Source organism: Impatiens glandulifera, chromosome 1, assembly GCF_907164915.1.
Source record: "Impatiens glandulifera chromosome 1, dImpGla2.1, whole genome shotgun sequence".
In the NCBI taxonomy this organism is placed as follows: domain Eukaryota; kingdom Viridiplantae; phylum Streptophyta; class Magnoliopsida; order Ericales; family Balsaminaceae; genus Impatiens; species Impatiens glandulifera.
Genome location: NC_061862.1, coordinates 5,781,438 through 5,798,651, shown reverse-complemented (window position 1 = coordinate 5,798,651; position 17,214 = coordinate 5,781,438). Strand labels below are relative to the sequence as shown.

The following is a 17,214-nucleotide window of genomic DNA, read 5'->3' as shown; positions in this document are numbered from 1 at the left end:
GCAGATAGTTTTTTTTATGACCAAGTCTTTAATGGAGTGAAAATTTTCATTAATATATATATATATATATAATTTTAATTATATTTAAATTAAAAAAACAAGTATAAATATAAAAAACTAGCATGAACTTGATTAGTTACCTTTTTCTTTTAATATTTATAAAATTTTAAATATATAATTCTAAAATTTAAATATTATATATATATAACTTTTTTACATAGTCAAAGAATTCTAAACAAGATTACTAATATTTTTATAAAATGAAACTTAATCAAAGTCAAGATTACTAATATAATATTAAAATAAATAAATAAATAAATGTAATTAAACTTGACTAGGAAGAATTGACTACTGTGATGAGTATATATATACAACCTGATTGCACCAGTTTTCGTTTTCAAGAGCTAACTAATAATGGCAGCAGCAGCAGCATTTGCCAAGGGTTTACTTTCTAGGTTTCCGGCGACGGCGCCGTTGTATAGGCGGCGGCGGCGGCCATCATCATCATGGTTTCAATTCTCTATATCATCCTCTCTATTTCCAATTCATAGATTCAATAATAATAATGTCTCTGCACACCTGTCAACCCAAGTTTCAATCCCTATAGATGATGATGATGATAATGATGAGACATCTCCAACTCCTGATACAACAAGTCAACTCGAAATGATTCGTTTCTCTCTATTTTCAAATCATAGATTCAATAATAATAATAATGTCTTTGCACATCTGTCAACCCTAGTTTCAATCCCTAAAAATGTTGACAAGACATCTCCAGCTCCTGATAGAACTAAACAACGACGGAAACCAATGTGCTTATATCACACACAAGGGAAATGCACAATGGTATGTATTCTTACTGAGTAATTGAGAGCTTTGTGTCAGAATGAATATATGAGGTATTAAATTTGTCTGCGTTATTGCAGATGGATGATCCACTTCACATAGAGAAATTCGATCACAATTGTTCTTGGAAAGTTAAACTAGTGGAGGATGAGATGAAGAACATACGCAGTCAGCAGTTAGATTACTTTCTTGTGCTTAATTTCGAAGGAAAGGATGAGATGCTTGGGTTTCCTGTGCTGATGATTGATGCCAAAACATTGGAAGTTGTCGATTTGTTCCACAGGTTATTATTATTATTATTATTATTATTATCTGCTTCACCAAACTATTTTATTATTATTATTATTATTAGTTGTTTTAATGTAGGAAAATGTACTTGTGACTGACTGACTGACTGACTGACTGACTGCCTTCTATGAAATTATAAAGGATTTGTCTTCTTGCTGTTCTCTTTCAGATTTGTTAGACCTTTAGCAATGACTGAAGAAAGTATAAAGGATTGCAGCATCGAGGGGAAGTATGGAGCAAAAGTAGGAGGAGTTCATGGGTATATATATTTCCATTCTTCTTATTATTACTTACTACTTGTTGCCACCAAGTTTGTTTTGAGTTATATAGATTTATTTTCCAGTGTGTGGCATAAAACAGCAATCCCATTTAAGGAAGTAATTGAACAGTTTGAAGTTTGGATGGTCCAACATGGTCTGTGGAAAAGGGAGATTGGAGGCTGTCTTGAAAGAGCAGCATTTGTGACTTGGTAAGTAATTATTAAGGCAGCAAATAAATATGTCTTTACTTTACTTTACTTTACTTACTTTGTTTTCTCTAATAATAATAATAAAACACAGCGGGAATTGGAATCTGAATACAAAAATTCCTCAACAATGCAAAGTGTCGGGGATGAATCTTCCGGAATATTTCACGGAGTGGATAAACTTGAAAGTTATCTTTCTCTACTTCCATAAAATCGATGGCATTAGTGTGAGTCCCTCTGTGTTTATATTTCTCAACTTGTAGATGTGTTAGTTTTATTTAAGGTTTGGTTTGGAATGATAGGGGAATATTACTCTGGACCAAATGATGAAGAAACTCAGGCTACCAATGCTGGGAAGTTACTTTCTTGGAATAGATAACACTAAAAATATAGTTACAGTGCTACAACGGATGATCCTAAATGGAGCTCGAATACAAATTACTGCAAGGAGAAAATCAGACCAACTTCAAAGGGTTGAGTACCCTCATCCGTCAACCCAAGTTTCAATCCCTATAGATGATGAGACATCTCCAACTCCTTATTATCTTAAATGGAGGCCCATGTGCTTATATCACACACAAGGGAAATGCTCTTTGGTATGTTTTCCTTATTATCACGACTGTTTCTTACTGATTTAACTGTGTTGCCATGATTAGCATCCGAGTTCTGTTAACTTTAAAATAGGTTCAAGATGAGGAATAACTTTATGAACTGAGTAATTGAGAGATTTGTATCAGTATGACAAAGTGTTTGTGAGAATTATGCGTTTAATTAAATAAATGTCCTCAATGAGAACTAGCTTCTTAACTGGGTTGCAGATTGATGATCCACTCCACATAAAGAAGTTTGATGATCACAAACGTTCTTGGAAACTTGAACAAGTGAAGGTGGAGGCTGAGCTGAAGAACATACGCAGTCAGCAGTTTGATTACTTTCTTGTGCTTGATTTTGAAGGAAAGCATGAGATTCATGAGTTTCCTGTGATGATGATTGATGCCAAAACATTGGAAATTGTCGATTTGTACCACAGGTTATTACTGCTAACTTTGGTGCTGTCTTTACCAAACTAACTAATGATTGAGCTCTCTCAGTGATGATTTTAATGTTTAGTAATGTGCTTTTTATGGCTTCCTTCTAGATTGGTTTGGCTTATCATATATCCACTGTGTGTATGAAATTGTATCCCCTCCAAATGATCCGCCAAAGGTCAATCGGGTCATCTTTCAAATCCCATAAATCTCAAAAACTTCAGTACCTTACATATCATATCCCACATATGTCTGTCTAGTAAGAGGACAGAAAAGTAATATGTGAGGGATTGTTTCTTCAGATTGCGAAATCTTTACAGTAGTATAAACATGTTTCTGTCCCTTTTTTTGATTTATTATTGTCTGTCTCAAGTGTTGCGGCCTTTAAGTTAAACTTTTTTACTTAAAGAATCATATATATCTTGCTGTTCTCTTTCAGATTTGTTAGACCTTTAGCAATGACTGAAGAAAGTATAAAGGATTGCAGCATCGAGGGGAAGTATGGAGCAAAAGTAGGAGGAGTTCATGGGTATATTTCTTTCCATTCTTCTACATAATTGGCATGGAGAAAATTGATCACCTTCTTATTATTACTACTTGTTGCCACCAAGTTTGTTTTGAGTTATATAGATTTATTTTCCAGTGTGTGGCATAAAACAGCAATCCCATTTAAGGAAGTAATTGAACAGTTTGAAGTTTGGATGGTCCAACATGGTCTGTGGAAAAGGGAGATTGGAGGCTGTCTTGAAAGAGCAGCATTTGTGACTTGGTAAGTAATTACTAAGGCAGCAAATAAATGTCTTTACTTTACTTTACTTACTTTGTTTTCTCTAATAATAATAAAACACAGCGGGAATTGGAATCTGAATACAAAAATTCCTCAACAATGCAAAGTGTCGGGGATGAATCTTCCGGAATATTTCATGGAGTGGATAAACTTAAAAGATATCTTTCTCAACTTCTATCCGCGTTCTCAAAAACAATTCAAAAGGTGAGAGTCCCTCCCTCGAGTTTATATTTCTGAACTTGCAGTAGATCATGTGTTAATAATTTATATATTTATTTGGAATGACAGGCGGAATGTTATTTTGCGCAACATGATGAAGGAACTCGACTTACCAAGGCTGGGAAATGACCGTATTGGAATACATGTCACTAGAAATATAGCTCAAGTGGTACAACAGATGATCATAGATGGAGCTCTAATACAGATTACTGCAAAGAGAAATCCAGACGATCTTCACAATGTTGACTTCCTTTTCAACAACGGGAAAAAAATTGAACACCATGTCAAAGACAATTCATCAACCACAAATTCACCCACCAGCAACTTTACGCCTGTTTCCGAATGTTCAAACTTATTACTATTAAATGAGAAATGAGACAGACCCGAGAAAGTATTGACAGAAATATATAGGTAGAGAAATGATGTATCATCCCTCCATATTTAAAATTCTCTCTTTGATTACATTACCATTGCAATCTAACATATTCATGTAAATACCGCTCTTTATCATTCTCCTCTTATTAAATACATCCTAAGTATTTATATTTAAAAAATGACACATATTCCCTACATTTATTATCAATCTTTTATGCTAATTATCATTTATCATATTTAAATTATGTTTTTATAAATTTAATTATTTATATTTATGTTTAAATTATATTTTATATAATATAATAAATATTCAATTCAATATTCTCATAAATAATTAATAAATTTAAGCCAATCTTAACAATAAAATAACTTAATAATTCATACAAATGATAAATATAATCTCTTTCTAGATTAGTCTGGTCTTGTTTAGAACATCCACTTTAAATGAGTTCCAAAGTGAGGCAACTTTCACTTTGGATTCACACTCGTCAAATTGATCCTACTTTGAGAAAAACTAACGTGACAAATGGTGCAAGTTGATCAGGTCAAGACAAACCGACAATGCCAACAAAAGTTCAACAGAAGTCGAGAGTTCAAAAAATAATCTTGAGCCTAAGCCATTGTGATGTCATCGAGCGAGAAATACAAGGATCTCTCGTGAGGCCTCGTCAGGTTTGAAAGGCTCAATTATTATTTGAGATTCGAACTTATGCCGTTTTTACCAAATAGAACTCGAACTTTGAATTATGTCATATATATATATATATACCTCGAACTATTAAAATTTTATTCATTTGAGACAAAATGGTATTTAGAGTCGTTTCGGACGGTTTTTTAAATCGAGTATTGTTTTCGACATTTACGCATTTTAATTTGTTAGAGTTGATTGGAGTAACTACAAAAATGTGTAATTTTAAAAAAAAAATATTGAGAAATTTTCAATAAATATTTATTTTGTATAATTTGTATTTATTTTTCAAATAACTTTATAACGACGTAACATTGTGTATGGTTTACCAATTTAGACTTTTTTTGTTTTAGATTGAGTATTTTTTTCGAGATATACGTGTTAGATTTTATAAATCAAATCTAATAATACTTTATATAAATTTCAAATAGCCATCAAATGATAAACAAGGAATTTAAGATGATAGATCAATTCAATTATTAGAAGCGGAACATACATTTAGCTTTCATTGTTTTTTATTGTCCTTGTGATGAATTTCGGTTGATAGATCTTCCAAGTTCCAAACTCTTTGGGATATCTCACTCTGTGAATCCTCTCTGTCGATGGAGAGACAAAAAAAAAATATACATATTGAATGTCGTAACCCTACTAATACCAATCGACATGTATTAAGTTCAATGAGTCTGATTCAGTGTAGCGCTGTGTAGATTGGGGATCATAACCATCTTTTTTTAAATTTCGGTTATTTATAAATCAGCCCCTCATAGATATTTAAATAACTCTTTAGTCTCTACGCATTTATTCAATAACCTACGTACCTCGTAAACTTCCTTAATAATACCAATAATATCGTATTTGATCACTTTAGTTTAGGTTTATTACATAATAGCTCAATACTATAAATATTGCATTAAAGGCCCAATAATTATTGAATTAATTATAAATTAATCCAACAACAATACGCGTTCAAAACTATCGAATACGGTTTGAATGCCTTAATGAGCAAAAATATATTGAATTTTTTTTAATATTTTGTTTGTACATATTAGCCGTGAAAAAATCTTAAATGACTAAAATTATGATAGTTTGAGACTTATATAGCATAATTCAAAATTCGAGCACATTTGATAAAAACGGCGCAAGTTTGAGCCTCAAATAATAATTAGAATTTTGAAATTTCTATTATTTTATCACCCTTTTGTAAGTAAATAAAAATATAGTCCAAGGAAGTTTATAAATTCAGTGTAAGAGTTTTGTATATCTGTCAAGTTTAGACATGAATTTTCTCAAAACTCAAATATTTTATTTAAATTTTGTCCAAGAAGGATATTTTGTTGACACTAAATTTTTACACCCAAATTTATAATTTTTAAAAATTTTAAGCCAACAAACTAATTTTCTAAAAATACTTATACGGGATCATTACACGAGATTAAATAAATAATTAGTTTGGAATGATTTTTATTAACCGGATTTTAAATTAATTAAATTTCAGACTATTTTAAAATAAACAAGTGAAATAAACAAAATAAAAACCTAAAAGGTAAATAAATAAATAAAATAAAAATTTATATTGATATTGTGTTTATTTTTGTAGGAAATAAAATAAAATATCGTTATTTTTGAAGAGAAAAAAATGACACTAACTACAAATGAGGGAATTTTTTTTAAAAAGAAACAAAAAGTTAAATAAAAAATTGAGTTTGTGAAAAGGTTCTAAATTCTAATTATTTCTTAAAATAAGAGCCGAAGCGAGACAATAAAAATTTCAATGAAGTATATAATCACTCCGCTCAGTAGAGCTCGAAGAAGAATGATGATAAATTCATTTTTCTTTAGATAAAAAGGTTGCTTAAGTTTTAAATGTTTTTAAGTCATAATTTATTTTGTAATTCAATTTCTCGAAGAAAATAAAATTTGAAGAACTTGAGTTCGTGTTTTCAGTTTAAAATGTTAATTCTTTGATTCTATTGCATAAATTTGATCTCAAAGTTGATTAGAAATTATATGTCGAAAAAATTTGATCTAAATGAGTTATAATCAAAACCGCCTAAAAATGAAATTGAATTGCTAAAAAATTTAAGTTGTTGTTCTTGAGTTACTTGATAATATCCTAATTTAATGTAAAACTGTTAATGATGAATTTTAGATAATAACGTTTTATAAATTTTTAGGAAATTAAAAAAACAAACTCTATATTTTCATATTCTGTTAGCTAGCCATTAAGTTAGATTATGTTTGTTTTGGTTAGTGTTAAATCATTTTTGGAAGTGTTAAAGAGTTTTGTCAAACTTAAACGCGATTCCGAACGAAATGTTTATGTCAATCCAAAATGACAAAATGCAGATAGAATCAACTTGACCAAATTTTTAGTTTGCAAACTAGTGTAGGACCTTTCCATTTATAAAAACATGCGTACAAACAGAAGATCTTTTACACATATGTTGTAGGATGGATATGTTTTATTAATGAATGAAAAATGTAAACATCTAGTTTTTAAAATGATTAATAGAGATTGTCCATTATATAGTATAATAGACATGTGAGTGCTAGTGAATTTTCTCACATATTATAACTTACAATAAATGTCTAAATCCAGGTCAAGCTTATCTTCTTCTATCCTATTCTTTGAGATTCGAGAGGAAGATAAAACATGCTGCCAATGATTCAAAATTCGAATCCTTTTCCGAAAAAGAAAATAATACACATAACTAAAAACAGTTAATTATTTAATCAAGCAAATTTTTTATACTAATCTCAACCTGTTCTATAAGAACCTTCTTATTTTATTTTCATATATTTTTACATTAATTGTTAATACATTATCACTCCTTTTAACCAACCAACTTAATAATTTATTTAACATGTTCTAGAATCTAAATATAATAATAAAATAAAGCATAGATTAAAGAAGTGAACTAAACATGAATATGAAGAATTTCCATAGATATCCAACAAAGTAGACAACTAAACTAAACTAACCAAATTAGAGTTAATTAAACTTACAAGGAAGAAAAACAAATCCTTATAAATGAAATAATCCTAGTTAGCTAGTTAGCTTAAAAACCCTAATAATCTTTATTTAATATTTTCCCCACCACTCTAATTACTAAATTAAAGGACATGCATGCATCATCCATGAAGAAGTTGCCATAATTGAAATCAACAGCACTGAAGGGTAGACACTTGTCGCCGGCGAAATGCTCTCCGATGGGTAATAATTATTACTCCCCTCCGGAGCCGGCGATGGAGTCAACGCCGCCTCTGGCGAAGGCGGTGAAGAGATAGGGGCAAGCGGAGGAGGCGACGGCGGGACGCGAGGGGATAAGACGACGACGATGAGTTTTTGGCCTTGAAGACAATTGTAATCTTGACCACTGATAAAGTAAAAAGAACCGGACCGGTCCAAAGTGAAATATGAATTTCCAACTTCCATTTTGATGATTGGATTATTTGTGTTGCATTTGTTGTAGTCTAATTCGGTCACCATTAAAACTGAGTTCTCCCCTTTGTTATACTTGAAATCTATATCAATATTATATGAAATTAATGAAATTAAAGAGACAAATTGATTAATTAAGAAATGAAAAGAGTTTATAAAATATATGCATTACAAAGTGTGTCATGGATTTGGAATCTTGATCTTTGAGCCCAATGGTTGTAATTCTCAGATGGGTTCACCACCCATCCATTTTCCCCTCCCACTTTGAACAAAACGTAACCGTCAGTCGCCGTCGCCAATATTCCGGCCAATATCAAAAACCGGCAGCTTATCACAGCCCAAAAACCCATACTAATAATAATATGATGATTCTTATTATTATGAATGAGAATGAACATGTATATATATATGGATGAGGAAGATGAAGAGGGTTGGTTGGTTATTACATGATAACTGAAAATAATCCATAATTAATATTTACATTGACTCACTTCACTTCAAATAATTACTACTATGTATTTCAAATGTAACTGTTGTCACTATTAATTAATTAATTGCATGTATAGATAATAGTATGTGATTTATGTATAATATGTTTTTTGATTAATTAATATTATGAATTAAGTGATAAAAAGTTATTTCTATGTAATTAACATGTATGTGTATTATGTAACGTATCTAATTACTTATCTATTGATGGATTTAGAGCTCAATTGATTTACTTATATAATTAAAAGTTTTCATTAGTCTGTTTTGATGTCATAATCGATTAAAACATTATATTATTTTTATTTTACTTTTATATAATTTAAACATAAACAAAAGTTATTTTGCAAATAACCCATTTTTTTTAACAAACTAAGTTAGTATTATGTTCTGCGATTTTGATCTGAATTGTCCGGGGTTTGACCAGTAGGTAGTTGATCGAAAATAGAGCAGTAACACTATAAACATAATTAAAAAGGAGAAGAATATCATATTTATCTACGAACTTGGTTAAGGTGTCAAATAGAGGGATGTACAGGAAATATTTTATTTATATCTACAAACTTAACAAAACTGTGTCATAAAGTTTTGCAGCGAATGTGTAGGGAACTGATGTAGAAGGGTGACTAAGACGGATGACTAAACATAATTTTAAATGTTTGTTTATTTCTATCCTATTCAATCAATAATTTCTCTCTCTTCCCTTTTTTAATAATTTTTTTTAATTTTTTTAATCTTTATTAATAATTTATCTATATTATTAATTTGTAAATATATTTATTAATTTTATTATTTAACTTATTTATTTATAAAAAATTAGAATAATAATAAGAACAATAATAAATTAAATAAATAAATAATAAAAAATATATATTTTCAAATATATATTATATTTGATAAATATACATTTAAGAGAATAATAAAATAAATATAAAAATTCTTAATTTTTTTAATTAAGTATTTCTTTTCTATATATATATATATATATATATATATATATATATATTTGCGTTAATAATTTATTTATTTATTTGCTTTTAAAATTAAGTTATAATAAAAAAATAAGAATTTGTTACATCTAACTGAAATCATACTTACTAATATTTAAAATAAATATAACTTAAATTATCCATTATTACTATTCAACTCAAATAAAAAACACACTTTATAATAAAAATTAACCCAATATGATAATATAAAAGGAGATAATATATAAGTTAATTGATTAAATTTAAAATATACATTATTAAAAATATATATATGAAAAAAAAATAAAGAGGGTGAAAAATAATTAATTAAAAAATATTAAAAAAATTATATTTAATTTTTTATTCTCTTAAATATATTTATATAAATATTAAAGATATAAAATATAAATTATTAAGTAAGAGAAGAAAGAAATTATTAATAAATAGGAAAGAGATAAATAAACATTTAAAATTATAATTAATCATCTCTCTAGTCACCCTTCCACGTCACTGCATATTCTTTCGCTCCATATTATTACTCCTATTAAAATAACAGAAAAAATAATAACTAAACAAAAGTCTGGGCCTACACAGTACAAATCAAATACCGGGCTCTATGTAGGGGCAAAATAAATCCACTATGTCATTTCCTTTTATAAACGGGTTGTTTAAACTATATATATATATTCACAAACAGGTATGGACAAGTAATATTTTTTTTTTGTTGTTAATAGAATTCTCATTTTCATGTTTATGAGGTGATTCTTCATGTAGAAAGAAAGTGTGATTGGAATGATATTATTGAAAGATTATTAAGGGTGGAGAAGGAGGAGAGATTATTAATTATCATACCTCACTCTTTCGACCACTATGTTAATACATGGATGGTTTCAAAATAAATATTTGTTTTGATATAGAACACTCCAGGTGAAGTTGATAAAAACAATTTGAATCATTTATTAAAAAAAATCAAGGATTTCATATTTCTTCTTAGCCAACATAGAGCCCACCAACATAGAGCCCTTAGTAACCAGATGTCAAAGTCCAATGGCTTTCATTTCACTCTACACAACCAAATTTTATTAGAAAATTTTATTATTTCATTTACGCTAGGAGAATTAGTAATGTACGACTTCGTCCAATGGCTTTCATTTTACTCTATACAATGAATTTTTATTAGAAAATTTTATTGGGAAGAATGTCAAATTTATTTATAAAGTTGGAACGAGGTGTCAAATTTATTTACAAAGTTGTAAAATTCTATTTATGTATATAAACTTGTCAAAATGTGTCAAAATTATTTAACATAACGGAATGTCTCAAACGGCGTTAAGTTTTTATCCACGTGGATATTTATTTTTTTATATTTTTTTAACCTATTTTTTACATTTCAAACAGACCTTCTTTTTCTATTTAATATATAAAATTAAATAAATAAAATTTTCCTTCTTCTACCTACCATCATCTTCATCCCCTCTCTTCACTAGCAGGCAACCCACCATCATCTTCATCCCCTCTCTTTCACAGCCCTCGCAACCAATCTATTCACATTCAAGAACTCAACAAATCGAATCTCAATCTCCAGAGGATGTCGCAAGCTGTTTTTGCTATTCCTTTTTTAACTAGTTCATTCATAGACTTTGATATTACTGTTAGGCCTGATAATACAGACTTGTTTCGTGATCTGATCATCGAATGGACTAGTTTCGATCAAACAATATAATATCTGTAATAAATCTTGTTTATCTTCGATTGAACTCTGTGATTGAGGATCTAACTAAATGAGTTTAAAAACCCTAGCTCAAGCGATCTTGGAACTTGTTTTTCCTTCACGAAGAACAATCAGAAACAATGACAAACAAGTGACATATCACATTTAACTTATCAAAATCTCAATTTTATTTTTCAAAACCGTCCGCTAAAAACTTATTATTCTAATCCCTTAGTTGCAGGCAAATTATTCAAATGAAATCCAGAATTTCTAGTTTGATGTTTCGTATTGAATATATAACCTATTACTTTGACATCAATTGAGAAGAACATAGAATTAAATTCGGAGAGAGAAGACAAAGTGGGTCTTAGAAATGGTGGATGAGATTTTGGAGATTAAGATTTAAATGAAAAGAATATGAATCGAGTGAATGAGGAGAGAGAATGAAATTATTATTTATTTATTTATTAAATGTAAAGAAAAAGTCTGTTTGAAATGAAAAAAATAAGTTAAAACAAAATATAAAATAAATATCCACGTGGATAAGAAATTAACTCCGTTTTAAACATTCCGTTATGTCAAATAATTTTGAAACATTTTGACAAGTTTGTATACATAAATAGAATTTTACAACTTTGTAAATAAATTTGACACCTCCTTCCAACTTTATAAATAAAATTGACATTCTTCCCAAATTTTATTATTTCATTCACGCTAGGAGAATTAATAATGTGTCAAGAAAAATTGGTACAAGAAGCTAACACCCCAATTGGATTGAATGGGATGACATTTTTTGTTTCAAATATGTAAAATCAAAATTTTGATTAAATGACACATTAATTCAAGACTATTCCTTCTACTCAGTTAATAGATTAATATGATATTATTCTCAATTAAATATATAAAATTACAATTATATTTATTATTTATTATATTTATAAAAAAAATTAAGTTTATTTATTTACAATAATATGAATTTTCAATATATTTCAATATAATTTTATTAAATTATTATTATTTTTTCTTTTAAAGAAAATGGTATGCAGGATTCTCCTAAACTCAACTAGTTTAGGAGGAAAGGTTCTCTCAATGCTCTAATGCCCATATGGACTGAACTATCTTGCGACATTCTGTACCCAGCTCATGTACCGCTTTAAAGGGCTGACCATTGGAGGTTCGAATCCCTCCTCGTCCACAACTGATCAAAAGTACCTTTCCCTCCGGGAGTAGGAAAATCATGATTGGGATATCGAACGAATTTCGTACCTGCCCCATTGTCATTCTCAATCACATACACATTAACTTCAACTTAAAAGGGTTATAAGTTAGACTTCTTCTAAGTGTTCCTATAAAAATGGGTTCCTTTTCAGAATGATTCTTCCTTCTCACATGATGGAGAATTGAACTAATTCGGTTATAAGGAAAATTAAACAAGATTTAATAAATTTAGGTGCAAGCAAAGGATGTGAGAAGAATCATGGCAAGAAGAAGTTGTTTTATCTCTACACAAATGCATACAAAATGTAGCAGTAGTTGAACAAGAACAAGAAGAATGAGATGAATATCCAAATCTAGGCAATGATGGCTTCTGAATCAGTGGTAGTAATAGAAGGAGGAGGTGGAGTATACCAGCCATGGTGAATCTCAACCATCTTCTTTCTCCTTGCAAGTCGAGATTTACGCCTTGCACCAGTATTCCTATGCAATGTCCCAACCTTAATTGCCTTATCAATAATAGAATATGCCTCACCAATTAACCGTTCAATCGGAACCAATTCCTCCGATGCAGCCTCTGCCTTCTTCTTAAGTGAATCTAAGGCTTCCAACGCCTGCACAATTGAACTATCTACTTATATATCTCATCGCAACCAAACATTACGAGATTCTAATGCTTGTGAAAAGAAGAAATACCGTCTTCATTCTGGTCTTGACCTCAGATTTACGAGATTTGTTATAAATCCGCCTCTTCTCCGCTTGTCTAGCTCGCTTCGCAGCGGAATCAGCCTTCGATTTTGCGACCTCACATACAATTGAACGCTGAGTTGGCCTCACTACTGGTTTCATCTGTACTAGCCCTAATTTATTCAAAAAAAGACGATTACAGATGCGAATTGTGATGATAGAAGAAAAATCAAGTAAGAAAAGGAGTTACAGTACCTGCTGAGAACAAATTGTGTGAGGTAGAAGCAGAAAAGCTTAGTGACCTAAACGAAGCATCTTTCGTCCGTGCATTTGAAGTATGAACAATAGCTAGGGTTCTAAAGGAGGACGATAGAGCTCCGCAACTCATTACAGCTGCCGCCGCCGCCATCTCTCTGCAGATTCTCCGACGAATTCACCGATGAGTATATAAACTCCGATTGCAGATTACACTAGTTTTCACTCTCTCTCTCTCTCTCTCTCTAGCTTATCTGCACCAGTTTTCGTTTTCAAGATATAGTAGGCGCCTGGTGGATTATCCGGCAAGGGTAAATAAGTCATTCAGCATATTTATAGATATATTTTTACTTTTTTTTAATTTATTTTAAAAGCGTTTTTTTAAAATTGAACAAATGTTTTTACCAATCGAAACTCCCCGGAAAGATTGGATAGTGAAGATGATAATGGCAGCATTTGCCAAGGGTTTACTTTCTAGGTTTCCGGCGACGGCGCCGTTGTATAGACGGCGGCGGCGGCCATCATCATGGTTTCAATTCTCTATATCATCCTCTCTATTTCCAATTCATAATAATAATGTCTCTGCACACCTGTCAACCCAAGTTTCAATCCCTATAGATGATGAGATATCTCCAACTCCTGATACAACTAAACGATGGAGACCCATGTGCTTATATCACACACAAGGGAAATGCACAATGGTATGTATTCCATTCTTACTGATTTATTTATTTAACTGAGTAATTGAGAGCTTTGTGTGTATTTGTGAGAATTAGGGGTTTGATTGAATGTCCTGAATGAGAACAAGCTACTTAACTGCGTTGCAGATGGATGATCTACTTCACATAGAGAAATTTGATCACAATTGTTCTTGGAAAGTTAAACTAGTGGAGGATGAGATGAAGAACATACGCAGTCAGCAGTTAGATTACTTTCTTGTGCTTGATTTGGAAGGAAAGGTTGAGATTCTTGAGTTTCCTGTGCTGATGATTGATGCCAAAACATTGGAAATTGTCGATTTGTTCCACAGGTTATTATTATCTAACTAATGATTGAGCTCTCTCAATGATTATTTTATTAGTAATGTACTTTCTTGATCGGTTTGGCTTATCATATCCACTGTGTATGAAATTGTTCATTAGATTAGATTGAAGATTTCTAAGGATAGACTGCTTAACATGCATGAATATTAGGATTTCATAGATATGAATTAGTTGTTGGAGTCATTGGCATACTTCATGTAGTTTAATACTAATGGAATTGGAATTCTTTATTATTCAAGAGAACTTTCTTTCTTTTTGATGAATATCTTGTAGCTGACATAAATTGCTCATGGTTTGACAAGAGTTTTTTTTTTAAAAAATTTGAGAGCACATAGAGGCTACTATCATGCCCCAAAATAACATACACTAAAAAGGAAGGAATATTCGTCATCTATGTTGAAAACTTCCCACCCTAAAAATGGTGAAAAGGAAGTGAGGAAGAATCCTAAAATGTTCTATCTTTATTCATGGGTTTTCTTCAAATGTTCTTCAATTTCTTTCCCCCAAATGATCCACTAAAGGTCAATCGGGATCATCTTCCAAATCCCAAAAAGGCATAACCCTGTTAACCTTCAGTACCTTACAGAGGACAGAAAAGTAACATGTGAGGGATTGTTTCTTCAGATTGTTCACACAAATAAACATCTACCCATTGCGAATCCTTTACAGCAGTTATTATAAACATGCTTCTGTCCCTTTTTTGATTTATTATTGTCTTTTTAAAGTGTTGTGGCCTTCAACTTTTATTTTTTTACTTAATATAGCTTGTTGTTCTCTTTCAGATTCGTGAGACCTTCAGCAATGACTGAAGAAAGAATAAACGATTACATCGAGGGGAAGTATGGAGGAAAACTAGGAGTTGATGGGTATATTTCCATTCTACATTATTGGCATGGAGAAAATTCATGTTCTTACTTACCAAAATTTTCAGTTGTATAATTTATATAGTTTTATTTTCCAGTGTGTGGCATGAAACAGCTATCCCATTTAAAGAAGTCATTCATCAGTTTGAAGTTTGGATTGTCGAACATGGTCTATGGAAAAGGGAGATTGGAGGCTGCCTTCAAAGAGCAGCATTTGTAACTTGGTAAGTTAAGGTAAATAAATGTTTTAACTTCTACTGTCTTTTCTTATTTCCTTTACTTTAAACACAGCGGGAATTGGGATCTGAAGACAAAAGTTCCTCAACAATGCAAAGTATTGGAGATGAAGCTTCCAGAATATTTCATGGAGTGGATAAACTTGAAAGACGTCTTTCTCAACTTCTATAAACGCAGAGTGAGTCCCTCCCTCCCTCGAGTTTATATTTCTGAACTTGTAGCTGTGTTAATTTTATTTATATTAATTTGGAATGATAGGCTCCTGGAATGGTCACAATGATGAAGGAACTCGAGTTACCATTGATGGGAAGTCATCATCTTGGAATAGATGACACTAAAAATATAGCGAAAGTGCTACAACACATGCTCATAGATGGAGCTCTAATACAGATTACCGCAAGGAGAAATTCAGACGATCTTGACAACGTTGAGTTCCTTTTCAAGAACCGCATCAGGTAGTTCTTTTCGATGTTCAAACATTGGGTTTTGATATTAACTGTATATGAAACTGTGTTAGCTTTCAATTTATACTTGGGCCAATTTCATGAGGAATTGCAATTTCCTTGTTATGTTTATTTTCTTCTGCATTTGTTATTTTATTACAATTTTCTTTTTTTTTGTCTGTTGTAGATTAATTTGGTATAAGTTAATAGATGTAAAATTAAAGTAAAAAAAAAAAAAATAGTTACACTTGCAATTAATTTTTTTTCTTTCCCTTTTCAAAAATAATAGTTTCTTTGCTATATATATATATATATATATATATATATATATATATATATATATTAGTTTTTGTTACAATTTGATGAAAATTATTGGAACATATTTGGCGGTAACGTTTGGTGGGAAAATGAGTGTGAACACAAAAAATCTTAAAATTGATTCTGCGTCTCTTAGAATTCACCCTTTCTCTACGGCGCGTATACTCCAACCGCCTAAACCATTGGGTTGAGTGGACAATTTATTCTAATTATTTATAACCGATAAATTGATAATCGAGTGATACTGAATAATTTCTAAATAATTAGTTGTATTGTAAATATAATCGTTTTTTAAGGGAGTTATTATTGTTTTTTTATTGATCCGTTCTCACTTCAACTTTAAATATTTAACTGGGACTGTGTTAAATATAACCATTTTTTAAAAGTTAATGCTGTATTTTTGTTTATGGTCTCTTGTTTCAACTTATATTTTATAAATGGAGAGCGACAAAATAACCGTTTTTTAAAAAGTTAATGACTGTATTTTTATTTATGATTTTTCAATTCAACTTTAATTTTATAACGGGACTGTTACAAATATAACCGTTTTTTAATAAAGTTTTAATCATGATTTCTAACCGTTTTAAAGAAAGTTAGCATTTGTATTTTTATTGATAGGTTCTCATTTCAAACTGAAATTTATAATGGAACTATGCAAATATAACCGTTTTTTTTTATAAAGTTAGCGCTGTATTTTTATGGCCCCCACTTTAACATAAATTTTATAACGGAACTATTGCAAGTATAACCGTTTTTAAGAAACTTAGCATATATTTATTTTCATGGTATCTCAATTCAACTTGAAATTTATAACGGATTACAAATATAACCGTTTTTTAAAAGTTAGCG

General features: G+C 30.3%; 2 protein-coding genes across 2 annotated transcripts; one reads left to right on the top strand and one right to left on the bottom strand.

Moving 5' to 3' along the window:
- The first annotated feature begins 414 nt into the window (after positions 1-414).
- LOC124932561 lies at positions 415-16,191 on the top strand. Its single transcript, XM_047473249.1, has 11 exons — positions 415-846; positions 927-1,129; positions 1,304-1,393; positions 1,478-1,603; positions 1,695-1,827; positions 1,903-2,196; positions 2,419-2,630; positions 3,068-3,157; positions 3,272-3,397; positions 15,659-15,782; positions 15,863-16,191. The coding sequence occupies exons 1-11, from the start codon at positions 415-417 to the stop codon at positions 16,061-16,063; spliced, it is 2,031 nt and encodes a 676-aa protein (XP_047329205.1). The 3' UTR covers positions 16,064-16,191.
- LOC124920201 (30S ribosomal protein S20, chloroplastic) lies at positions 12,719-13,735 on the bottom strand. The gene is made up of 3 exons (XM_047460636.1): positions 13,462-13,735; positions 13,216-13,379; positions 12,719-13,133 (listed from the first exon to the last, which is right to left on the bottom strand). Exons 1-3 carry the CDS (start codon positions 13,613-13,615, stop codon positions 12,876-12,878), a joined length of 576 nt encoding a protein of 191 aa, XP_047316592.1. The 5' UTR covers positions 13,616-13,735; the 3' UTR covers positions 12,719-12,875.
- Positions 16,192-17,214: the final 1,023 nt, after the last annotated feature.

Coding starts and splice junctions, on each gene's coding strand:
- LOC124932561 (XM_047473249.1), top strand. CDS start 415: ATGGCAGCAGCAGCAGCATTTGCCAAGGGTTTACTTTCTAGGTTTCCG. Junction 1,604..1,694: donor AGAGCAGCATTTGTGACTTG/GTAAGTAATTAT, acceptor AATAAAACACAG/CGGGAATTGGAATCTGAATA. Junction 2,197..2,418: donor CACAAGGGAAATGCTCTTTG/GTATGTTTTCCT, acceptor ACTGGGTTGCAG/ATTGATGATCCACTCCACAT.
- LOC124920201 (XM_047460636.1), bottom strand. CDS start 13,615: ATGGCGGCGGCGGCAGCTGTAATGAGTTGCGGAGCTCTATCGTCCTCC. Junction 13,380..13,461: donor ACACAATTTGTTCTCAGCAG/GTACTGTAACTC, acceptor TGAATAAATTAG/GGCTAGTACAGATGAAACCA. Junction 13,134..13,215: donor TCAAGACCAGAATGAAGACG/GTATTTCTTCTT, acceptor TCAATTGTGCAG/GCGTTGGAAGCCTTAGATTC.